This window comes from Oncorhynchus nerka, linkage group LG11 (genome assembly GCF_034236695.1).
Source record: "Oncorhynchus nerka isolate Pitt River linkage group LG11, Oner_Uvic_2.0, whole genome shotgun sequence".
Classification (NCBI taxonomy): Eukaryota; Metazoa; Chordata; class Actinopteri; order Salmoniformes; family Salmonidae; genus Oncorhynchus; species Oncorhynchus nerka.
Window position 1 is genome coordinate 34,335,359 of NC_088406.1, and position 26,093 is coordinate 34,361,451.

The following is a 26,093-nucleotide window of genomic DNA, read 5'->3' on the forward strand; positions in this document are numbered from 1 at the left end:
CCTTCACGGCAGATGGCTTGAATCTCGCAGAGCACTCCTGCCCGGTAAGTGTTCTACAGAAACAATATCCTCATCTACGAGGATTGCCTCTTCCTAACCTGGCCAGAGTAGCACCACTTATCCTGATTGGGTCAGACCACCCACATCTCGTCACCCCGACTGAGCCTATACGAGCTGGAACAGAAGGAGGACCCATTGCTGTCCATACATCCTTGGGTTGGGCTGTGCAAGGTCCATCCCATCTACTTCTCTCCACCCAAGCTGTACAGTCACAGCAAGTCCTCTTCACCAGAAGCAATCCCGAAGCAGCCACTGACCTCCTTCGAATGTTGAGATGCTCTGGAAGATGGACACCTTCTCCAACCGGAAGCTACAGGAGGTCACTCGCTCGAAAAATGACTCCTATGCATTAGACCTCCTGGAGAAGAGCACCACCACCACTGAAATGGATGGCGTTCGCAGGTATGCAACCCCACTGCTACGGGTGCCCAACCATCCTCCTCTGGCAACCACGACACGGGCTGTACTCCCACTACTGCGTGGAACGGAGCGACGCCTGGTGAAGAATCCTGAGCTTGCAGAAGTTCATAACCGAGAGATTCATAACCTTGTGAAGGCAGGCTACGTCACTGAAGTGACAGCTCATGAAGAGGGAAACGCACTCCGTGAATCCTGGTATCTCCCTCACCATGTTATCCAGCAACATGGTGGGAAGTATAGACTTGTCTTCAACTGTTCATTCCAAGCAGCTGGTCAAAGCCTGAATGACTGTCTACTCCCGGACCAACCTTAGGTCCTTCCTTGCTCGGTGTCCTTCTCCGGTTCCGGCAGCACTCTACAGCCATCAGTGGAGACATCAAAGCCATGTTTCATCAGATTCGTTACTGCCTTCCGACACCACACTGCTCCGGTTCATATGGCGAGATATGGAACGAGATGCAGAGCCCACAATCTATGAATGGCAGGTACTCCCATTTGGCACCACCTGCAGTCCTTGTTGTGCCATATACGCTCTGCAGAGACACGCACGGGAGCATCCAGACAGTGACCCAGAAGTATTGGATTCAGTGGAAAATGTCTTCTATGTGGATAACTGCTTACAGAGCACCCCATCCACGGCTGAAGCGAAATCACTCCTTGATAAAGTGTGAATCTCCTGTCCAAAGGGGATTTGAGGTCCGACAGTGGGCTAGTAACAGAGCGGAGGTTATCCAGCACCTCCCGCCACAAGCTAGGTCCAGTAGCAGTGAACTATGGCTAACGCAGTCTGGTGCTAACCCAGAAGAGCCCACTCTAGGACTGAGGTGGAGCTGCATACCGGATACCCTGGGGTATAAGCACCGCTCATCCCCAGGTAAAGAAACCCCACTCTGCGCACCATCTATCGGACCCTGGCCAGTCAATACGATCCCCTTGGGTATATCCTGCCATACACAACACGGGCCAAAGTCTTAGTCCAGGACCTGTGGCAGACCAAGAGGGACTGGGATGAACCAATCCACCCGGCTGACCTAGTGGAACGATGGATCTGTTGGGAAACAGAGTTAACGGAGCTCTTTGATGTCCAAATGCCAAGATGTTATGTACCATCCTGTGCTGACCAACTGGGATCATGCCTGGAACTGCATGTGTTCTGTGACGCTCGGAGCGAGCCTATGGGGCGGTTTCCTATCTTAGAGTGGAGGATAAGGCAGGCCACACCCATGTCTCCTTTGTCATGGCCAGGTCCAGGGTCGCACCCAAGAAGCAGTTGTCAATGCCTAGGCTGGAACTCAGTGCTGCCCTTTCCGGAGCCCAGTTGGCCTCTACCTTGCGAGCCGAGCTCACCTTGCCAATCCAACGGGTCATCTACTGGAGTGATTCGACCACTGTATTGACCTGGCTCAAGTCGGAGTCCTGCAGGTATAAGGTGTTTGTCGGAACTCGCATTGCGGAAATCCAAGAACTAACAGAAGTCCAGGACTGGAGGTATGTTGATAGCATAAACAATCCTGCTGATGACATTACTAGAGGTAAAACCCTTAAGGAATTGGCTAAACCCCATCGCTGGAGCTTGGGACCACCATTCTTGTCCCAACCAGAGAAAGAGTGGCCGACAGCCCCCAGGCGTGCGGCCCCTCCGCAACCAACTGAAGCTCATGAGTTAAGGAAGTCCGCCCAATGCTACAGCATTTCTACAGAACCAACAATGGCTCTCCCTGACCTAACACAATCCCACACACTGCCGGATCTGATCACAGCCACAAACCAGACCTCAGATGGGGTGGCTTCTATACCTACCTCCCTCGCGGCAGAGACACTACTCCTCCAGCAAGCACAAGCGGTTAGCTTCCCTGAGGAGTTGAAAGCTCTGAAAGCAGGTAGGGAAGTGGCTAAGAGCAGCCGTCTTCTCTCTCTTGCCCCAGAATATGATCCAATCCTTGGAGTGATCAGAGTCGGAGGGAGGCTGCGCCAAGCAGAGGTTTTGGACCCAGATGCTATCCACCCAATTATCCTTGACTCCAGACACCCTCTTACCAGGCTCCTCATCAAGAGTTATGATGAGCGGCTTCTCCACCCAGGGCCAGAGAGGGTCTATGGGGAGATGAGGCGGAAGTACTGGATAATTGGAGGACGAGGAGCCATTCGTAAGCACCAATACGCCTGCGTAGAATGTCAGAGATGGCGGGCCGGAGCTACGGTGCCCAAAATGGCAGATTTACCCCCTGCTCGCTTGCGCCTCCTTAAACCACCCTTCTGGTCAACAGGAGTAGATTGCTTTGGCCCCTTGATGATCAAGTTAGGTCGTCGTGTGGAAAAGCGCTGGGGCATTCTATTCAAGTGTTTGACAACCAGATGTGTCCACCTGGACCTACTGGAAAGTTTGGATACTGAAGCCTTCCTCATGGCCCTACGGCGGTTTATCTCCCGACGGGGGAAACCCTACGAGATTCTGGCTGACAGAGGTACAAACTTCAAGGCAGGAGAAGCCAGGTTGGAGGAAGCCTTCCAAGCCATGGAACCCAGCCTCCAGGATCAGCTGATGGACCAACAAATCTCATTCAAATTTAACCCTCCAGGCGCTCCTCATTTTGGAGGAACATGGGAGCGAGAGATCAAATCTGTAAAGACGGCCTTACGAGTCGTACTAGGGGACCAAACTGTCACTGAAACTGTCTTGAGGACCGTCCTGATAGAGGTGGAAGGGATTCTGAACTCCAAACCCTTGGGATATCTCTCTGCAGACATCGCTGACCCCGATCCGGTTACACCGAATATGCTCTTGATGGGACGACGAGATGCGTCACTTCCTCAAGCCATGTATGCTGATACCAACCTCGTAGGCAGACGCCGGTGGCGACACAGCCAAATCTTAGCTGACCATTTTGGACCCGATTCATTCGGGATTACCTACCAAGTCTACAGCACAGAGGGAAATGGCGGAGAGAAATGGCCAGCCTGGAAACTGGCCAAGTAGTAATGATGGTGGACCCTCAGCTGCCTCGAGCCTCCTGGCCAGTGGGCCGTATAACTAAGACCATGCCTGGGATCGATGGTCGTGTTAGATCAGTGGAGATCCAGGTGAAGAACCGGACATATATCCGGCCAGTTGCCCGACTGATTCCTCTCCCTGAGATGACAGAGGACGGGGAGCAATGAGCCTTTTTTGAGGAGTGTGGAATTTAACAAATTTCCGGGGTGGCTGTAGAAAAGGCCCATGGAGTTGGTGGAATACTCCTTTAATTCATTGCCATTTACTCAGCTGGGCCAGGGGCGCTTTAATTAGGTCAGGTGGAAATGTCCGACAGATCTCAACTCCATAAAAGGAGGAAATTGCCATCGCCTGATCTCGCTGCTTTCTCTTCCTTAACTCCATCTCATTCAGAAGTTCTGTGCGTCCATGAATCCACACTACCCAGTAAATATACCACTTTATGGTTAAAGGAATTCCTGCCTCAGTCTCATACATTCCTCTGTCACCTGACCCGTGACCACCTGTTCACCTTCATTGTCAGTCATCCTACCTGTCCAGCTACCCACACAGATTCCACTAATCTTTCAGTATGGGTGGAATACAGAAGATAGCCCTATTTGGTAAAAGACCAAAGACATATTATGGCAAAGACAGCTCAAATAAGCAAAGTGAATGACAGTCCATCATTACTTTAAGACATGGAGGTCAGTCAATCTGAAAATTTCAATAACTTTGACCGTTTTGTCAAGTGCAGTCACAAAAATCATCAAGCGCTATGATGAAACTGGCTCTCATGAGGACCGCCACTGGAAAGGAAGACCCTGAGTTACCTCTGCTGCAGAGGATAAGTTCATTGGAGTTAACTGCACCTCAGTTTGCAGCCCAAATAAATGCTTCATAGAGTTCAAGTAACAGACACGTCTCAACATCAACTGTTCAGAGGAGACTGTGTGAATCAGGCCTTCATGGTTGAATTACTGCAAAGAAACCACTACTAAAGGACACCAATAAGAATAAGAGACTTGCTTGGGGCCAAGAAACACGAGTAACGGACATTAGACTGGTGGAAATCTTTCATTTGGTCTGAGGAGTCAATTTTAGTTTTTTGATCCCAACCGCTATGTCTTTGTGAGACACAGAGTAGCTGAACGGATGATCTCCGCATGTGTATTTCCCACCGTGAACCATGGAGGAGGAGGTGTGATGGTACTTCACTGGTGACACTGTGATTTATTTAGAATTCAAGGCACACTTAACCAGCATGGCTACCACAACATTCTGCTGCAAAACGCCATCCCATCTGGTTTACGCTTAGTGGGACTGTCATTTGTTTTTCAACAGGACAATGACCCAACACACCTCCAGGATATGTAAGGGCTATTTGACCAAGAAGGAGAGTGATTGAGGGCTGCATCAGATGACCTGGCCTCCACAATCACCTGACCTCAACCCAATTGATATGGTTTGGGGTGAGAGTGACGGAAAATCATCCAACAAGTGCTCAGCATATGTGGGATCTCCTTCAAGACTGTTGGAAAAACATTCCTCATGAAGCTGGTTGAGAGAATGCCAAGAGTGTGCAAAGCTGTCATCAAGGGTGGCTACTTTGTGTGATGAACACGAGGGGAGACAGAGAGCTGGTTTCAAGCACAGCAGGTGTTTATTTGTAAAGGACCACAGGAGGAGGCAGGCAGCTGGGTCCAGGGGCAGGCAGAAGGTCATACACAGGAGGAGGCAGGTAGCTGGGTCCAGGGGCAGGCAGAAGGTCATACACAGGAGGAGGCAGGTAGCTGGGTCCAGGGGCAGGCAGAAGGTCATACACAGGAGGAGACAGGTAGCTTGGTCCAGGGGCAGGCAGAAGGTCATACACAGGAGGAGGCAGGTAGCTGGGTCCAGGGGCAGGCAGAAGGTCATACACAGGAGGAGGCAGGTAGCTGGGTCCAGGGGCAGGCAGAAGGTCATACACAGGAGGAGACAGGTAGCTGGGTCCAGGGGCAGGCAGAAGGTCATACACAGGAGGAGGCAGGTAGCTGGGTCCAGGGGCAGGCAGAAGGTCATACACAGGAGGAGGCAGGTAGCTGGGTCCAGGGGCAGGCAGAAGGTCATACACAGGAGGAGACAGGTAGCTGGGTCCAGGGGCAGGCAGAAGGTCATACACAGGAGGAGGCAGGTAGCTGGGTCCAGGGGCAGGCAGAAGGTCATACACAGGAGGAGGCAGGTAGCTGGGTCCAGGGGCAGGCAGAAGGTCATACACAGGAGGAGACAGGTAGCTGGGTCCAGGGGCAGGCAGAAGGTCATACACAGGAGGAGGCAGGTAGCTGGGTCCAGGGGCAGGCAGAAGGTCATACACAGGGGTCCAAAAGGGCAACAGTACAGGTAGGGAAAAGGCTAATAACGTAGTCCGGGAGATCAGGTAATAGGTTGATAGCAGGAAATCCGACAGACTAAAGTACAGGCAGGGAATAGGCAAAAGGCGTTGTTAGTGAGGCAGGCAAAAACGATCATACACGGGAGGAGTAACTCACGGGAAAACCAGAGCTCTGAAAGACGTGTGTCACAAAACAAACAATACCTCACAGTGATGGGGTGCAAAGAACTGAACTGAATAGTGTGTGATAATGACATACAGGTGTGTGAACAGCTGATCAGAATTCAGGTGATTGGGATCTGGAGAGTGAGCTGCGTTCAGGGGATGTATGTGTTTGAGAGTGTGCGTTGGAAGCAGACGTTATACTTTGAAGAATCTAAAATATAATATATATTTTGATTTGTTGAACACTTTTTTGGTGACTACATGATTCAACATGTGTTATTTCATCGTTTTGATGTCTTCACTATTATTCTACAATGTGGAAAATAGTGTCAAACGTTTGACTGGTACTGTATATCTACACGGTAGATGATTTATATGGGTTGGGCCAAGCCATTAGTTTAGATTGGCCGGTTGCAGTGCGATACCGCCACAGGGAACACAATTTGTTTAAATCATTTAGCTTCATACTGTCATGATAAATGAATGTAGGTGGTAGCTGATAGCCTTGCTTCATCCTTAGAGCATTGGGCAAGTTGAGTTTTGCAACTGCCCTCTCACACACTACATTACCCGGTAGGCAATGTGAAGCTAGGTGTGGAGCCTCGGACAATGGGGCTGTGAATATAATATGAAAATAGAATTAGCATCTACAAGACATCCATTCTTGTGTTAATTACATTTCAGGTATGAACAGCTGTGGTTGGCTCAGAATGCTCGCCTGTTTCTGCCTCACTGCACCTTTAAATTCCGTCTTAATAACGGCCTTTGCTTTATTCATCTACACCGTCTCACACAAATCCTCCCCTTCATTCCCTACATGCTCCATATGGCGACTGGCTTGTTTATGTTTTTAGAGCCTCCCTTCTCTCTCTCTCTCTTTCGCTCCCTCATGTTTTCTCTCTCTCTCTTTGTTTGTGCATCGAGACGCAGAGCTCTCATTGTGATCTTCATCAGGCCAGTCGCCGGTACCTCCAGTTCAGCTAAGGAGACCTCTCTCTGTCGTAGCTGTCTACCTGTGTGGCTGTCTACAATTACATCCCTCTATCATCCTTCCCTCCCTGCCTCTCTCACTCTCTCCATCTCCCGTTCCCTTTTTTTGTCCATTCCTCTCTGACGCTCCTTGCTCCAGATAGTGACTCTAAAAGGACATTTTATTGGCACAGCAGCCTCATAGTTTCACCAATGTGCTCCAGTATCAAACAGTTGTCATATAAAAAGCACTTAACAGACACAAACATCAATAATGAACCATTCATGCTCATCCGTGTAGCGCTGACGGTTCTTGGCAGAGAGCAGTGTGCCTGTCTGTCCTCCGGGCTGCCTGTCCTCCGGCCTGTCTGTCCCCCGGGCCTGTCTGTCCTCCGGGCTGTCTGTCCTCTGTGCCTGTCTGTCCTCCGGGCCTGTCTGTCCTCCGGCTGTCTGCCCTCCGGGCTGTCTGTCCTCCGGCCTGTCTGTCCTCCGGGCTGTCTGTCCTCCGGCCTGTCTGTCCCCCAGGCCTGTCTGTCCTCCGGGCCTGTCTGTCCTCCGGGCTGTCTGTCCTCCGGGCCTGTCTGTCCTCCGGGTTGGACCTCCAAAACTTCTTCTCTCCTCAATGCCATGGGGGACATCCCAAATGGTACCCTTTTCACTACATAGCGGACTACTTTTGAGCAGAGCCCTATGGGTGCACTACATAAGGAATAGGGTGCCATTTGGGATGCATTCATGATAGTACTGTGGCTCTCCCTCGATAGGTGCATGATGAGAGGAGAGATGAGTGGGAGCGAGGCCAGTTCTCTGTAGTAGCGCCAGCCACGGTGGACAGTAATTGAAAACTCTGGGCATCCTTATGGGATCCTGTGCGTTCTGATCACTGGGACCTAATTGACGCCAGTGTGCTTGCATGTGATGAGAACACTGATTGTGGCCCATACACTGGACGACATCATAACACGCCAGTTCCTTTACCATGCACTCCCAATCTGATCCTTAAGACATGAGAGAGGGAGGACACTAAGAGGTTCTCTTCAGTGAATGTCAATTCCCTGAAGCCTCCCATTCCTTCTTATCCACTATCTAGTCCAATCACTTTAACATCATGAATGTGCTGACTTCCAAGTATTACATTTATCTATCCTCAAGCTTAAGATGCTGGGTGAAAATAACAGCAATTATTGAAACTACCACTAGGACAAAAAAATTCACCTACACAAGGTCTTATCAAAGCAGAACATCACGGAGCTCCACAGGGTGCTAATTATATACAGAGCCTTTCTTTCCCTCCGTGTTTTTCAGCTGACGCTCTACAGCTAAGAATGAGCCTGTTCAATCAATAGCTTAGTTTATTGCTTTGCCATTATTAGTGGTCCAACATGCTGTGAATATATGACCATGACTGTAAACACCTTTAGAGAGGAAATCAGGCTAAGGCGTTATTTATGGTCAGGCAATAGAAGGGGACGCTTATCAAGGGTCCTTGGAGAGAAACAGGAAATTGAGTTTGTCCTGTGTAATGGTGGGTAGAGAGACAGGCATACCGATCCCTTCCTATTAGCAGAGATTTGTTATTCATGAGGGCAAATTTAGTGTGAACTATGTTTCATTGATATTCTACATAGTCACTTCTCACTGTCTAGGGACCAGAAACATTTTATTTTCTTCATTTATTTATCTATTTCCCCTTCGTTGACGGCTAGGAATAAAGGGACCGGGTTACCGCTGGGTCACAGGGTCAACCGTCAGGACCAATAGCGGGCTGTTAAATCATTCTCCCCTGTAACGAGCTATTAACAGCATCTGTCATCAGCAACCAGGGAGAGAGACGGGCCTGGGTGGGTTGGTAGGGAGGGTAGGGTAGGAAGAGACACCGGTCCTAGTAGGGTGGGGAGATAGAGAGAGAGACAAGCTCTAGGATGGTGGGGAGAGAGACAGGCCCTGGGAGGGTGGGGAGAGAGAGAGACAAGATTTAGGAGGGTAGGGAGAGACACACCGGTCCTGGGAGGGTGGGGAGAGAGCCAGGCTCTAGGAGGGTGGGGAGAGAGACAGGCCCTGGGAGGGTGTGGAGATAGACGGGCCCTGGGAAGGTGGGGAGAGAGACGGGCCCTGGGAGGGTGTGGAGAGAGACGGGCCCTGGGAGGGTGTGGAGAGAGACGGGCCCTGGGAGGATGGGGAGAGAGACGGGCCCTGGGAGGGTGGGGAGAGAGACGGGCCCTGGGAGGGTGGGGAGAGAGAGACGGGCACTGGGAGGGTGTGGAGAGAGACGGGCCCTGGGAGGGTGTGGAGAGAGACGGGCCCTGGGAGGGTGTGGAGAGAGACAGGTCCTAGGAGAGTGGGGCGAGAGACGGGCCCTGGGAGGGTGGGGAGAGAGACGGGCCCTGGGAGGGTGGGGAGAGAGACGGGCCCTGGGAGGGTGGGGAGAGAGACAGGCCCTGGGAGGGTGGGGAGAGAGGCGGCCCTGGGAGAGTGGGGAGAGAGACGGGCCCTGGGAGGGTGGGGAGAGAGACGGACCCTGGGAGGGTGGGGAGAGAGACAGGCCCTGGGAGGGTGGGGAGGATAGGTGAGGGTTGGTGGGGGGTAGAGGGAGGGAGTGACGAGAGTCGTCACCAGAAATAGCTGTGGTGCTACATTTCTAGAAACACATTATCTCTCTTTCAGAACCTCTTTTATTCCACTGCGTTCCAATAGGCATTATTGGCATATCTACACTTGTGTGTCCACAGTTATTTATATAATACAACTTAGGCTGAATGGCTCATTGTGTGAGCAAACAAAGCCATTATCATAATGACACACATTCATTTCCTGCATTTTTATTTGATGACGGCTGTACTGCACCATCTTATTCAGCTCTTCTCTGTTTAAATCAATCTGTCTGTCAATAGCTCTCCTAAGCAACATCTGTCAACTCTGACTATATCCACATGATCTGTCTGTCAATAGCTCTCCTAACAAACATCTGTCAACTCTGACTATATCCACATGATCTGTCTGTCAATAGCTCTCCTAACAAACATCTGTCAACTCTGACTATATCCACATGATCTGTCTGTCAATAGCTTTCCTAACAAACATCTGTCAACTCTGACTATATCCACATGATCTGTCTGTCAATAGCTCTCCTAACAAACATCTGTCAACTCTGACTATATCCACATGATCTGTTTAAGTCATTCCTAGAAAACCTTTTCTGTCTGCCTGTTGTGTGTGACTTCATGCATGTGCGTGTGTATACGTGTGTCTGCATGTTGTTTATCCACAATGGCTCAGGGGGTGATAAGATTGGTTAAGTGGCAGGTGCGAAGCGCCAGGTCTCTAGTGGCAATAGTCTAGCTGGTGCCAGCTGCGGAGGAGACAGCCGTCGCGCCATGCCACTGTGCCACAGCATGCCGCCATGCCCTGAGTGGAGCTGAAAGTAGATCGAGGGTGGAGCTCACACATTCCCTCCCTTCTCTCACACCAGAGACAAAGAGACACAGACAAGCTTAGTGGTTATTTTAAGCAGCTCCATGGCATCTACATCAACAGCTCCCGTGTCTCTCTGCTACAGGAGAGGAGGGATGCTAAACAGGAACAGATCCTGATCCAAGGGGAGGTTGTGAACGGAGAGGACAGGAGATATAATGTTAAGACACTTAACATTATACTGCACTGTTCCTTTCTCTCTATCTGAGGCGCTGATAAGGAATTGATAAGATGGTAGAAGCAGTCATTTAAGTCTGAGTAAAGAATCAATTACTGGCTTCTGACATGCTGGGGAAGACAGAGGAGATACGGGAGGGGGGAATCTTTATGTAGGAAACTTGATTAGCATCTGGGCCACTGATTCAAATTGTTTCCCTATCTAAGTAGGATCTCCCCCTCTCTCTCCCGTCCCCCTCTCATGCTTTCTCTCGCTCCAGTGTCATGGCTGATGCTGATACTTAGTTCTATGACATGCGTGAAGCAAAATGGAAATAAAGATAGCACAAGGCCTGGGAAAGTATAATATAATCACAGGCCTTATTGTGACGGCAGCTCTGAGAGGTGAAAGGAAGAGGCATTGAATGGATAATGAAATAGATAAGGAAACCATTCTACCTGAGCCATTCAATGATTCATAGCTTGAACATGGTTTCTCTTAAATAAATGGCATCCAAAAAGCAGTATAGTCCACACAAAGTGGAGCAGGGTGAAACTGTGACATAAACAGTGCTGTTTGTGTTAGGAGATCAATGCCAATAATGTATATGTACATGAAAATGCATCAGTATACATTATAATGGAAAAAGGCCAAAGTACAGTATACATTGGTAAATAGAAAAGATGTCAAAATGATGAATGTAAAGCTGTTTTTTAAATAGGCTGCATTGTGATACATTGAAATATTCCTCAAACAGGGTGATGCATTTACTCTCTCTGAGTCTGTGTATTTGTTTGATATATCCTTATTTATTTCCCAGGAGCAATGCAGCATGTCTCCTCTCATTCAGTCAAAGAGCAAGTGTCATGCTCAATACATCTCCATGTAAATATTATAGTGAAAAAGGAAATTGGGGAGAGAGAGAAATAGACAAACAGGAAAAGAGTGACATGTAAAGTGGAAGTCAAAGACCACTATTTGATTGGGAAGTATCCTCTCACAACAATGTAAGTCGTTTTTTCTGTACTTGTGACTGAAATATCAAGTTCCATTTTGTAATCATCTTGTTTTCCTCCTGGACATTTCTCTTGGCTTTGTGAAAGGTACAAGTATAGTGCTTTACTGGTAGGCCAACAGTATGAGTGAAGGGATTCGTGCCCCAATGCAGTGAACCATCAAACGTGTCCTGACTCTGATGCCACTCTGCTGCAAGGGCAGAGAGGGCAGTGGCTGTGCCGTGTCCTCTGACCAAAAGGCATAGTCCTTTCCCCTCCGGCACGATGGCACCAAATGCACCTGTACACAACACATGACTATCAAGGACTCTTCCAAATCTGTGACCCCCTTTCTTACAATACACTGTGTGTTCCACAAAGGATGACAGTGACGAGCAGTGTACTCTGATACTGTTAAACCGTTTTACACACAGTTCTTTAGCCTATTTATTGTTCCCCAATGTTCAACCTTGAGAGGACCTGTATTCGGGAGCATGTTTGCATGGTGGATTGAGAAGATGCACAGTTAGTCAGTTGACAAACAGGATTACAGGGCCCGCTCTGGGTGCCGGAGAGGTTTCTGCCCCTGTTCAAGTAGGATGATGCACGGCACACCGCTCCTCTCTTCTACTCCAGACAATTACCGCTGAAGGTCAGTGAAGTCAGAAGCTGAATGTCACAGTTTAGACACAGTTTGGGGAGGAGGAGGAATATTCAGATAAATATGCTTGTCTATGCTGTCTCCTGTCCTGAAAAATAGTAATTCCCTGCTCCTGAATTCCAGTGTAGCAGCCCTGGGATTAGGTAGCAGCGAGTTAAAAGGCAACAGAAACGTATCGATTAGAGGGAGTGAATCAGAGTGCCATGGTGCCTTGAATAATAAATTGAAGGAGACACAGCCACCGCTTGTCAAATGGGGATTCTCATTACGAGGGGATATACTCCTGCTTTTCTCCCGTTGGTTGATTCCCCCTGTAGATAAGCTGATGGATAAGTCACACCATGGGGCTATGGAAGCGTGTCACCAAACATCAGCAAGTCTGACTGTCTCTGAGAAACTTAACATAAGTTTAAGTGAGCATTCCGCAGCCCATTTATCCCCACCCCACCTTTTGACAGGTATTTTCTAATCCTTGCAGTAAAGGACTGGTTAATGAGAGGGTATTTATAGCACCAACACACACTCTCTCTCTCTCTCTGATTATGGTTGTGAGTGTAGTAGAGTTGTAGTAAGCTGATGGACAGAGATGAACTGCTTCATCATAATACTATCTCACAGAGATGATTGGAAAACTGAGAACAGTGAAATGTAGTGTGTGCAGGAGGCAGTACATGAACAAAAAGGACCCATACTGTAATATAGGTCCAATCAGACTTCTTGAGATACTAGATCCAGCGACCGACTGAAACTCATGTTATTGTTTAGGCTGATCTTGAACAGACTCTAAGAGCAACACAGGCCTCAGTCTGTTACCAACTTAGACACCAGATGATTTGGAGTTGTGGATACCAAGCCAAGAGCGTAATGTCCACACTTGCATTGAGTGGCTCAATAGAAGCAGAACTCCTCAAAGGCCCAATGCCACTCCGTGTAGCCAGAAAATCTATGATAGCAGCAGGTCACATGAGTCATTTATCAGGCCAGAATCCATTTTTCTCTCTTATATAGATATATCTGACAGTCTCTCTCTGGTCTGGCCTCCCTACATCATCCCTCATACTGTTTACTCCTGACATGGCTTTCTCCATATCTCCTTTATCATCCTAACCCCTTGCCCATCCCTTCTTCCTAGTCAATATCTCACTCTTTTATCACTTTGATTCCACTTACAGTATTTCTCCTCTCCCCCCAACTCATCTTTCTCCACTTCCTCGAAAATAATATTCCAAAAATCATTCTTCTTTCCTTTCATGTCCCGAAATAGACATCAAAGTCAGACGGCAGATTTTCAATTCAGAATCAAATCCCCAGTCTAAATGTAGCTACCTCCTCTAATTCATTTCTTTCTCTCTGTCCTTTCTCCAGGCTGCGGGCTGGAGTTCCTGCTGGTTCTCTGTGGTCTGGAGCTTTCCTGGTCCTGCCCACACCACTGTATCTGCTACACCGCGCCCAGTACTGTCAGCTGCCAGGCACACAACTTCCTGTCCGTCCCCGAAGGCATTCCCCCGCACAGCGAGCGCATCTTCCTGCAGAACAACAAGATCCACCGGCTGCTGCAGGGCCATTTCAGCCCCACCACAGTCACACTGTGGATCTACTCCAACAACATCACCTACATCGAGCCCTCCACCTTCCACGGCTTCGCCCAGCTGGAGGAGCTGGACCTGGGGGACAACCGTCACCTGCGTTCCCTGGCTGCAGACACCTTCCATGGGCTGGGTCGGCTCCATGCTCTGCACCTGTACCGCTGTGGGCTCAGTGCGCTGCCCAGTAACATCTTCCAGGGGCTACGCAACCTGCAGTATCTCTACCTACAGGTACGTTGGCCACTGGGGCTCTATGACACTTTTAGTCAAAAAAAACAATGCTGCATTTTACATTTGAAAATATAATATAGAGTTCCAGTCAAAAGTTTGGACACACCTACTGATTCCAGGGTTTTTCTTTATTTTTAATATGTTCTACATTGTAGAATAATAGTGAAGACATCACAACTATGAAATAACACATGGAATCATGTTGTAACCAAAAAAGTGTTAAACAGATTCTTCAAAGTAGCCACCCTTTGCCTTGATGACAGCTTTGCACACTCTTGGCATTCTCTCAACCAGCTTCATGAGGTAGTCACCTGGAATGCATTTCAATTAACAGGTGTGCCTTGTTAAAAGTTAATTTGTGGAATTTCTTTCCTTCTTAATGCATTTGTGCCAATCAGTTGTGTTGTGACAAGGCAGGGGTGGTATACAGAAGTTAGCCCGATTTGGTAAAATACCAAGTCCATATGATGGCTAAACAGCTCAAATAAGCAAAGAGAAACAACAGTCCATCATTACATTAAGACATGAAGGTCAGTCAATCATGAACATTTCCAGAACTTTGTGCGCAAAAAAATTCAAGAACAAGTGCGCAAAAAACAGCAATATGATGAAACTGGCTCTCATGAGGACCCCCTCAGGAAAGGAAGACCCAGAGTTACCTCTGCTGCAGAGGATAAGTTCATTATAGTTAACTGCCTCAGAAGTTGAAGCCCAAATGAATTCAAGTAACAGACACATCTCAACATCAACTGTTTAGAGGAGACTGCGTGAATCAGGCCTTCATGGTCGAATTGCTGCAAAGAAACCACTACTAAAGGACACCAATAAGAAGAAGAGACTTGCTTTGGCCAATAAACACGAGCAATGGACATTAGACTGGTGGAAATCTGTTCTTTGGTCGGATGAGTCCAAATATGAGATTTTTGGTTCCAACCGCCGTGCTGTTGTGAGACGCAGAGTAGGTGAACGGATGATCTCCGCATGTGTGGTTCCCACCATGAAGCATGGAGGAGGAGGTGTGATGTGTGGGGGTGCTTTGATGGTGACACTGTCTGTGATTTATTTTGAATTCAAGGCACACTTAACCAGCATGGCTACCACAGCTTTCTGCAGCAATACACCATCCCATCTGGTTTGCACTTAGTGGGACTATGATTTGTTTTCCAACAGGACAATGACCCAAAACACACCTCCAGGCTGTGTAAGGGCTATTTGACCAAAGAGAGTGATTGAGTGCTGCATCAGATGACCTGGCCTCCACAATCACCCGACCTCAACCCAATTGAGATGGGATGAGTTGGACTGCAGAGTGAAGGAAAAGCAGTCAACAAGTGCTCAGCATATGTGGGAACTCCTTCAAGACTGTTGGAACGGATTCCAGATTAAGCTGTTTGAGAGAATGCCAAGAGTTTGCGAAGCTGTCATCAACGCAAAGGGGGTATATTTTGATTTGTTTAACACTTTTTTGGTTACTACATGAATCCACATGTGTTATTTCATAGTTTTGATGTCTTCACTATTGTTCTACAATGTAGAAAATAGTCAAAATAAAGAAAAGCCCTTGAATGAGTAGGTGAGTCCAAACTTTTGACTCGTACTGTAAATACCCAGGGCTGTTAAGCTTTAGTTTCTCTGTCCTACTTTATAGTAGCCACATACCTTATAACCAAACAACATGTTGGTAGGTACAGTGTTACAGAGTACCGGAGGTGTATAACCTCTCCATTTTGCTGTGTTTGGCTGTTTTCAGGATAATCACCTGGAGTTCCTGCAGGATGACATCTTTGTGGACCTCCACAACCTGAGCCACCTATTCCTGCATGGGAACCGTCTGTGGTCGCTGCACCAGAACACCTTCCGGGGGCTGGGGGCCCTGGACCGCCTGCTGCTGCACCACAACCAGCTGCAGTGGGTGGACCGCCTGGCCTTCCACGACCTGCGTCGCCTCACCACCCTCTACCTGTTCAACAACTCACTGACCGAGCTGTCTGGAGACTGCCTGGCACTGCTGCCTGCCCTGGAGTACCTGCGCCTCAACGACAACCCCTGGGAGTGTGACTGCAAGGCCCTGTCGCTGTGGGACTGGCTCAAACGCTTCAGAGGTTCTACTTCGTCCGTAGGCTGTCAGGCCCCGGCCGAGCTGGCTGGGAAGGACCTCAAGCAGCTCCGCAAGGAGGACTTCCCCAACTGCTCTGGCTCTGAGTCCTTGCACCAGAGCAAGACCTGGGCCGGGACTGATAAGGTGTCTCTGAAGAAGGAGCCACACCCGGTGCCACCGCCTCACTCCCACCCCCACCGTCCTCACCACAACGAGTCACCACACTATCCCTCGCCACCCTCGCCTCTGCCCCATCCACCCCCGTCCGTAAGCGGGGAGGGCACAGCATCAGAGGGACAACCTGGGGTGGCGCCCCCTCAGAGGCCAGGCCGCGCTCGGAACTGCACCCGCCAGCGCGTCAGGGGAGGCAAGGGGAAGGGGCAGAACGAGGTGCATACCTTAAAGGAGATGGCCGATAAGGAGTATTCCTCGCCCGATTTTGAAGGGGGCAAATATGACCACACGTCCCCGGATGGCACGGTCACGCGGAGGAAGCATAAGTGCCCTCCCCGGACCACTGTTCGCCCCCCTAGTGGGGTGCAACAAGCCACCAATAGGGCCACGTTCTCCCAGCCCTTAATACATCTCAATGCCATAATGGGAGCTTTGTTGCCCATGACCATTGCCCATATTCTCCGCTGACCTAGAGGGAGGGATAGATACTGGCTAAACGACAACAGTGCAGTCCTTAGACCTGCTCTAGCTCCTGCACAACAAGGTCTGTGTGTGTGTGTACTTTGTGTGTGTGGTTGTGTGTGTAAAACATTGTGTAGGGAGCTGTTTAGACTCTGAAATAGACTTTCAAACATCAACATCAAATGTGGGACGGGGATGTGTGAGAGACGGGGAGTGAGGAAAGACGAAAGGAAAACACAGAACACGCTTGCACTGCCACTGTTGCCATTATGTTCTCATTTCCTGTTGTCATTTCCGACTCTGCTGAAGCACAGATAACAAAACTTTTTGGGGGAAAAAAGAGATGGTGAAATGCAGCAATTTAGCTATGAGACAGATAGGCTCTAAGGAAAACGTGTTGAAGCCAGCTTTAATTATCAGTTCACAGTTTGTAAATCCTTATTGAGGGGTGAAACAGAAAACAGATGACGTGGTGAAAGAAACCATCACAGAGAAGTTTAGCCCAATCCTGTGTTTCATATTATTTGCCAAATGTTTTTTATGACATTTATTGCCAATAGCTGCTGCATAGAATTGGGCCACCGAGGTATTCGAGGGTATTGCTCATCAATAGAGATAAGCAGGAAGCTGCCCGCTCATAAATCATCATTCCATATCAGAACAGCAATGTGCAACGCTCACTTCTTAGCAGAAGTAATGGAAAAGTACAGAAACAGCACTGCAAAGAGCAGCACACACACAGACCAGTCAGCTCCAGCTACAGTATGATAACTAGGTCACTTCTGCTCCATGCTCAGGTAACATTGACCCCGAGCTACATATCTAGGTATACATCTTCTGCCTACTTTACAGTATTTCTACAATATTTACATTCTGCTTTATTCATTCCTGCTTCCTAAATGTCCTGCCTTTCTACCTGCTCCAGGTCATTTTCTACATGTGCTACTACATATTAAGCTAATATACCCAAGCTGCTAATTATCTGTATGGAGGTGAGTGGGACTGTGGTCCACTCCCATCTCCTTCAAAACCAGTGTGTGTCCCCCACGAGAAGGAAGCTGTGAATATTGATGGATCTGTCTATTTCTTGTCTCAAATGTTGTTTGTTTGATTTTGCCAAGACATAAAGAGGACCTAGAGATGGAGCCCTATACAGGGTGCAGAGCCTTAGGGGTTAAGGGTCAGATTGGCTATTCTCAGTTTCCCAGTGAGGCTTTGGGCTTCGCTGAACAGAACACTCTTCAGTGTGGGCATCCCCTCCTCATTGAGAACGTGAGGAGCATTTATATTGTCCTAATCATTGAACATCAAAGGAAAACAACTGCCCAACAAGACTAGAGAGAAAACAAAAACAATATGTGTAAATGACTTCTGTAATGAATAAAAGATTATAAGAGGGGGGGGAAATGATTCAATCGAGCATGGCAAAACCTGGACCGCTCTCTTGGAAATAATAGAACTGCTAAAATGCCTCTCTACATTGACTGCTGTTCTTGTCAATGGATGTGGGGAAGCAAGAGAAAGACAATCACTTCTAAAGTAGCAGGGGGTTTAACAGGACCATGGACAAATGGACAGACAGACTACTGCTGGACTACTATCCCCCTGGACTACAGGAGCTTTTTTGCCTCCGGAAAATACAACAATAAGTTGACGATGTTTGTAATAATAATGATGTTAACTGTACCATTAACAATGACAAGGGGACTAACTAACTGCAGTTCTAATATTAATCATTTATTATGAGAATAACAATATTAATGACGTCATCCACAATGAAAACAGGGTTTCTGCTCCCCTGATGAGGGGACAATCTTTCTTTAAATTCATTAACCATTTCATTTTTTTTGGTTTGCTAAAAGGAACATTTTAATTTCCTTTTTTTTGTTACATCCTGTCAAACCCTTTATCGGATAAAAATGCACAATTCAGTCCCCCCCCTACTGTTCCCCATCTATCTCCTGTCATTGCCATGATTGAAGGGTTCAATAAGTCGTTATCAAAGAACAACAGTACAAAATGTTTATAAAGATATTAAAATCTATATCTTCTTATGTTAAAGATGACTGTTTGACTGTGTTTGTTTAGTATTCAGACACGGGCTTCCACAAGGCTGTGCCGTAGGCCCTGGAGAAGCTGGGAGTCAGGCTGGATCGTCCCTGGTCTTTCTCTTTATTAGGAATTTAAAGCTGAAATTGCCTCTGTCAGCATGTTTGTCTCTTTCCTCCCTGTTTCCCCCTCAGTATGTGCACTACTTTTCAATCTGTCTCCCCTCATCAGACACTGCTGGCTAAACTGGCTGCTTTCTACAAATAGAGACATCTCCCTGGCTCAACGCTTGGCTTGTATACATATCCAACACACACATCAATAAGAAATAGATTTTATTTTAGAGAAATTATTACAGTAAGTGTCATCTATTGACCAAAAACACAAAAAGAATCACACAGACTACTGGTCTACATGCAGACAGAGTTCTGTACAGAGTCAGTGAAACGCATAGCTCGGTATGATACACTGCAGTTCAATAAATCATTTAAATGGCATTAAGGGTATTTATGAGTGTCACCGTGAATCTGTAGATATTCAGGGTTATTATTATTATTCGTGGAAGGTTAGAACATAAATTCTATTTCCTCTTCTCTACCCCTCTCACCATGATGGAAATTGATCCACAAGTAAGAGTGCAATTTCATATATATATTTTCTAATATTCTGTTAAACGAAAAAGGGGGGCGGGGGAACATAGTTTTATGCATCGTTGAGGATGGCTGCGGAATTACATTAAAATTAATGAGTAGCTCTGGCATCTATTAGCATTGGGCTCTAGCGCCATCAAGCCCCTCTCTCCTGTCCTTTCTCTCTCTCGCCCTCTCCATCCTCTCTCACCCTCTCTGTCATCTCTCACCCTCTCTGTCTCTCCTGTCCTCTCTCTCTCTCACACACATATCTCTCTCTACTAACATAACACCCTAAAAATCCTTCCCTAGACATCAATACTATAAGTGCAGAAGATGGACAGTCATTGAGCTCTCCAACCACGCAGGCTGTAGTTCTGCAAGCCCACCAAGCCCCTCGGCAATGGCTGCATGAGACAGACAGGTGAATGTGTTACGGAGAGAATGTGTTCTTCTGATTCTCTCTTCTTGTTTTTGGCGTATACTGTATCATCAATATTATTCCATCATATACTGTACACTCTACAGAGCTATACAGTGAATTTGATTTGGAGGCTTGGTTATAATATCACCTTTACATTTACATTACATTTAAGTCATTTAGCAGACGCTCTTATCCAGAGCGACTTACAAATTGGTGCGTTCACCTTAAGACATCCAGTGGAACAGCCACTTTACAATAGTGCATCTAAATATTTTAAGGGGGGTGAGAAGGATTACTTTATCCTATCCTAGGTATTCCTGAAAGAGGTGGGGTTTCAGGTGTCTCCGGAAGGTGGTGATTGACTCCGCTGTCCTGGCGTCATGAGGGAGTTTGTTCCACCATTGGGGGGCCAGAGCAGCGAACAGTTTTGACTGGGCTGCGCAGGAACTGTACTTCCTCAGTGGTAGGGAGGCGAGCAGGCCAGAGGTGGATGAACGCAGTGCCCTTGTTTGGGTGTAGGGCCTGATCAGAGCCTGGAGGTACTGAGGTGCCGTTCCCCTCACAGCTCCGTAGGCAAGCACCATGGTCTTGTAGCGGATGCGAGCTTCAACTGGAAGCCAGTGGAGAGAGCGGAGGAGCGGGGTGACGTGAGAGAACTTGGGAAGGTTGAACACCAGACGGGCTGCGGCGTTCTGGATGAGTTGTAGGGGTTTAATGGCACAGGCAGGGAGCCCAGCCAACAGCGAGTTGCAGTAATCCAGACGGGAGATGACAAGTGCCTGGATTAGGACCTGCGCTGCTTCCTGTGTGAGGCAGGGTCGTACTCTGCGGATGTTGTAGAGCATGAACCTACAAGAACGGGCCACCGCCTTGATGTTAGTTGAGAACGACAGGGTGTTGTCCAGGATCACGCCAAGGTTCTTAGCGCTCTGGGAGGAGGACACAATGGAGTTGTCAACCGTGATGGCGAGATCATGGAATGGGCAGTCCTTCCCCGGGAGGAAGAGCAGCTCCGTCTTGCCGAGGTTCAGCTTGAGGTGGTGATCCGTCATCCACACTGATATGTCTGCCAGACATGCAGAGATGCGATTCGCCACCTGGTCATCAGAAGGGGGAAAGCTTTTAGGGAAACCTTTACCACATATACAGTAGTCACTGCGTGGAACTTGATATTTCTTCCCGCCGTTGAAGCCATTCACTATAAACTCAACTCCACTTAGCAGTCCCGCCCAGTAAAGGCATCATGGAGCGATAAGGGTGTACAGAGAATAAACCCATGCTGACAAACGATACCACCATTTCCTTAACAGCATCATTGCAAGTCGTCCCGACTCATTAGGAAATGCCACTGACAATTAAGCAGTTTACAGCTACACAAGGCATTCCATATTACTGCTCGCTTCACTAGGGCAATCATTGGTTACACATTTAGTAGCAATCTCGGAGAGCCAGACACAACACCCCATTAACCAATCACACTCATCTAAATCTGCTGCTCCCCTAGAAACAAGGTTTGTCTGATATGTATGCCTATGCCAAAAGTAGGCTATACAGGAAAAATGGGGGCCATAACCAATGAAATGACTCACCTTGAGGTGGCTTCGGGTGGGTAGTTTTATATTATACATTTTTTTCTCAACTCTGGGATAAATTAGTATTTCACTCACAGATACTCTCATCTGACTTGACCCACTTATTTGTGAGGTACTTCAAAGGCGGGAGCTTAATTGTAATTGTCTTGTTGTGGTTGAATCCAAGAGTGTGCAGCATAGTCAGAACCAACATAGTTCTGTTGGGAAAATCTTCTGTGTAAAGCAGGTAGGTCACCAGTTTAAACATATCTCACAGAAGCTTGAGCCAAAACATATGTCAAGCATTTGAATACGTGATGAACCAATGATGAGTGAACTGAGCAAATGAGAGAGAGAGACAGAGGAAGAGAAAGGCAACATAAGAGCGTGAGTTGATATGACATGGGTACGGATTGAGGGAGTGGAGGAAATAAAAAGAGAGGAGACAACAGATGGTAGAGGCGAGAGACAGAGGAGAGAGGGCTTGAGGGAGCGTAAGAGGGCAAAAAACGACAGAGGGAACAGCCGGGCGAGAAAAGAAGGGATGATTGAGGCCATGACAACATGCATGGAGGAGAGATACACGAGACAGGAAGGAGACAGGAAGGGGTAAATGAGAGAGGGGGTGTGCTGGCTACAAGTTCACAACAGAGGATGAGCTTAATATTGGGGGTCTATTAATACGTAAGCTATACATATAATGAGTGTACAAAACATTAAGAACGCCTGAGCTGTCCTTTGGTTGGTGGACCATTTTTGATACACACTTCCTGACACAAAGCGGTACACCTGGCACCTACTACCATACCCCGTACAAATGCACTTCAATCTTTTGTCTTGCCCATTCACCCTCTAAATGGAACACATACACAATCCATGTCTCATTGGTCTCAAGGCTTAAAATGTTATGCAGGTGAGTGAGGACCCAAAAGCGGTTTAACAGAAACAGAGTCTTTTAATGTCCAAACACAGGGAAGACATAAATCCTCTTCAGATGTATCGGTTGACAAAATAGACAACCCGCAGAGAGGGCGACAAATAAATCATAAAGTCCTCTGATCTTTACAGGAGAGTCCCCTTCTAGCAGCAGAGGAGAATAGCAGGGTTAGCGGCAACAGACTGCTGGTCTCTCCGGGTAGGCGCGGGTTGTAGAGGACAGAGGTACCTGATCACACGTAGCATCTGATGAAGAGACAGATTACGACAGGACGGGACAAGGGTGAAGCAAACGTGAATCTGACAAAGACAGAAGCAGAAACAGAGAGAGAAATAGAGACCTAATCAGAGGGAAAAAAGGGAACAGGTGGGAGAGAGTAAACGAGGTAGTTAGAGGAGATGAGGAACAGCTGGGGGAAGGAAAGGGAGAGAAGGTAACCTAATACGACCAGCAGGGGGAAACGAAGTGAAGAGAAAGAACAGGAACAAGACATAACATGACAATACATGACATAAAAACGCCGACTGAAGTGGATTTAACAAGTGACATCAATAAGGGATCATAGCTTTCACCTGGATTCACCTGGTCAGTCTATGTTATGGAAAGAGTAGACTTTCATAAAGTTTTGTACATTCAGTGTACATGGCACCACAACAATCTGCATTATACACAACATATACACAATCCCAAAGCACAGTGAGAGATTTGCTTGTTGATCCACCTCATAGCCTGAGAATACAGTGCCCCCAGAAAGTATTCATATCCCTTGACTTATTACACATTTTGTTGTTTTACAGCCTGAATTCAAAATGGATTAAATATATTTTTATTTCTCACCCATCAACACACAACAGCCCATAATGACAAACTGAAAACTTGTTTTTAGAAATGTTCAAACATTTATTGGTCATGAAATACAGAAAAATCTAATTGACATAAGTATTCACACCCCTGAATCAATACATGTTAGAATCACCTGGCTGTGATTACAGCTGTGTGTTTCTGGGTAAATCTCTAAGAGTTTTGCACACCTGGATTATACAATATTTGCCCATTATTCTTCTCAGAATTCTTCAAGCTAGACAACCAATTTCTTGACATAGATTTTCAAGTAGATTTAAGTCAAAATTGTAACTCCGCCACTCAGGAACATTCACTGTCTTCTTATCAGAAGCTTTGCAGCCCTACATACGATAAAATAAGTGGTATGCAACAAATATATATTATTATTATAGTGTATGATGACGATCTGTGTCTGTTGCATAGCATTTAATTGACTCTCTGTCACCGTTGTGTGGGTTTAATTAAAAGCAGGCATTTATAAAATGCATAAAGAGAGTGAGAAAGAGAGGGAGCCGAGAGGGGAAGATTATCACAAGGGGACATGATAATTAACAGAAGAAGCATTACACAAACCAAACACTACCTGCTAGTTCTAGCTACCTCCCCCTACCTCTCTCCCTCTCTCTCACTCTCACAAAGCTAATGTCACCTATTTCTGCATAAGTTCCTTTCTTTCCTCAGCCCTTTTATTTGATTTATTTAGCCTGAGAATCCCTGAAGGACTGTACCTCCACCAGCTCTCTCCATGCTAACCAGGCGGCGTACTAAAACGCTAGGACATAGCTAGCCCAAGGCCACATCACCACCTGCAGGGAGAGGAAGCAATTCTGTTGTTTGACCTTAACTTGGGTTTGCTCTGCTGCATAGGTGAAAAGAATAAGCTTAACCTGGCTGTCTATTACCATGATCAGTGATTGGTAGAAAAGCTTATTTGTAATATTCTGAGAGGATGGAGTTTTGTGATAAATCAGATTTCCCCTTCCTGGGCTAAAATGGACGACAGCTAAAGTGCACCTTGGCGTTTACGTTGGCTGGAATGTGATTTACAAAGGGACTGTTTTACAGAGGGACTATTACTGTTTCTTAAAGGACCAATCCACAGCTGAAACAATAACAAAGTGGGCATCCCACCACTGTTTTGGCAAAAGGTTGAGGGATGGGACTGGAGAAATGTAACTACTCAAATTCATAGATATCCATGATATCAAAATAATATTTGTAACCATGTTTTGAGGCTATACAGTGTTTGTTTACATGTATGTTGTTTACAAAAATTGGAGTATAACAAGCTTATATTTTGGCTTCTGTAGTAGTACGACAGTTGAACTTAGCTCACAAGGTAAAATTAATTATTTTCTTCAAGAGTCAATGGGCATATATCACTAAGTCCAAAAATGAATGTAGCAATTGCGGATTGCCCTTTTAAAGACGACAACATCTCCCTCTACCCACTCCTGGACATCCAGGCCCATTGAAGCAGTCTCACATCTGCTCTGCTGCTAATCAATGGCGGCAATTAACACATACGATCAATTTGAGAGTGGTGGAAGAAAACAGCAGTCCTTTCTGTGACTGTAAAGCCCTGGGGCCCATCACTCTTCTGAGGTGCAGGACCCAGACAAGGGGCTAATGACACACAAAGCACTTTCTCCACTCCGATGAATCACCCAGACCTGACAGACAGACAACACACTCCTCTTCTCCACAAGCAACACCATGTTCCTTTCCCTGCCTTTAATCACACACCTCCCAGTCTTGCACTTCACATACAGTCCTGTTGTATCCGTGGCCTTCTTTTTTTCTACAGAACAGCTCAAATACAAATGTAACAGAACCTTGAATATGGCCAGGTTGTCCGAACATGAAGAGAAAAGAGAGATCGGCATACTGTGTACTACACATTACCACCTAAGATGACAATGTTTCAATCCAGATGATTTTAGTCAGGTCAAACCAAATACAAGTACTTCAGTACACCAAAGCCCTGCTCTCAGAGAAGCACAGCAACATGACAATATTTTCATGGTTATTCTCAGTGGCAACCCGTCAATCTTTTTGGGGGATGGGGTTGCCTGTTTTGCTTGTTATTTGGCATTAATACGTGTTATATATCAGTTTGCAAATAAAGCCTTTTTTTCTTTCTTAAGGCAGCTTCAAAATGCAGATGTTTCAGCCTAGCTCAGTGCTTTCTGTGGTGGTGAGGCAGCCAGCGGAAAATACGGAACGTACGGGTTGGTAATGTCCTCTAGTTGTGCTGTGATTGGCTCAGTGTTCTGTCACACATGGGGACACTACATCACCGTCAAATCTAAGGGTAGAGCTTGAAAATTCAAGCCCCTTGGGTGCTGCCATATAGTTACATTAGAAGTTCCCATCCAAGAAGGCTAAAGGTCATTGGCCACAGATAAAATGACGTCAAATCACGTTATATCTACAGTACCTTTGATTGGACTCATACTTTCAAAATCTTAGCTAGCAGTCATCATCATGAATCAAGTCGACAATCTACTGGCAAATCCTTTTTAATCCTTGTCATATGGAGAAAAATAATGAAGAGAAATTATAAAACGTATCGGTGCTCATCGGCTATTAGACATAAACATTACACAACAAGTTGGAAATTGCAAATTCAACAATGAGTGGTTTGGAAAGAACCAGTGGCTAACTGCAAGCATTGCAAAGCAATCATTAGCCTGTTATTCAGTGGAGTAGCAGTGTGGTCCCAAGTCTGGGTTTAAGGGTCTCTTTTCCAAGCTGAAAATGATCAACATTGGCCATGCTGTCAATCCAGAATGATTTCTGCCGCGCTCAAAACAACTTAACTCGGAACTGAGAAATCTGACTTCAGT

General features: G+C 46.9%; 1 protein-coding gene across 1 annotated transcript in view; it reads left to right on the forward strand.

Moving 5' to 3' along the window:
- LOC115125948 (reticulon-4 receptor-like 1) overlaps window positions 1-18,852 on the forward strand; it is a 296,340-nt gene extending 277,488 nt beyond the window's left edge. The window contains exons 2-3 of the mRNA XM_065024445.1: window positions 13,606-14,057; window positions 15,808-18,852. Of these exons, the coding sequence (XP_064880517.1) occupies window positions 13,606-14,057; window positions 15,808-16,797 (1,442 nt within the window). The 3' untranslated portion in view covers window positions 16,798-18,852. The remainder of the gene's footprint in view (window positions 1-13,605; window positions 14,058-15,807) is intronic.
- The last annotated feature ends 7,241 nt before the right edge of the window (window positions 18,853-26,093 follow it).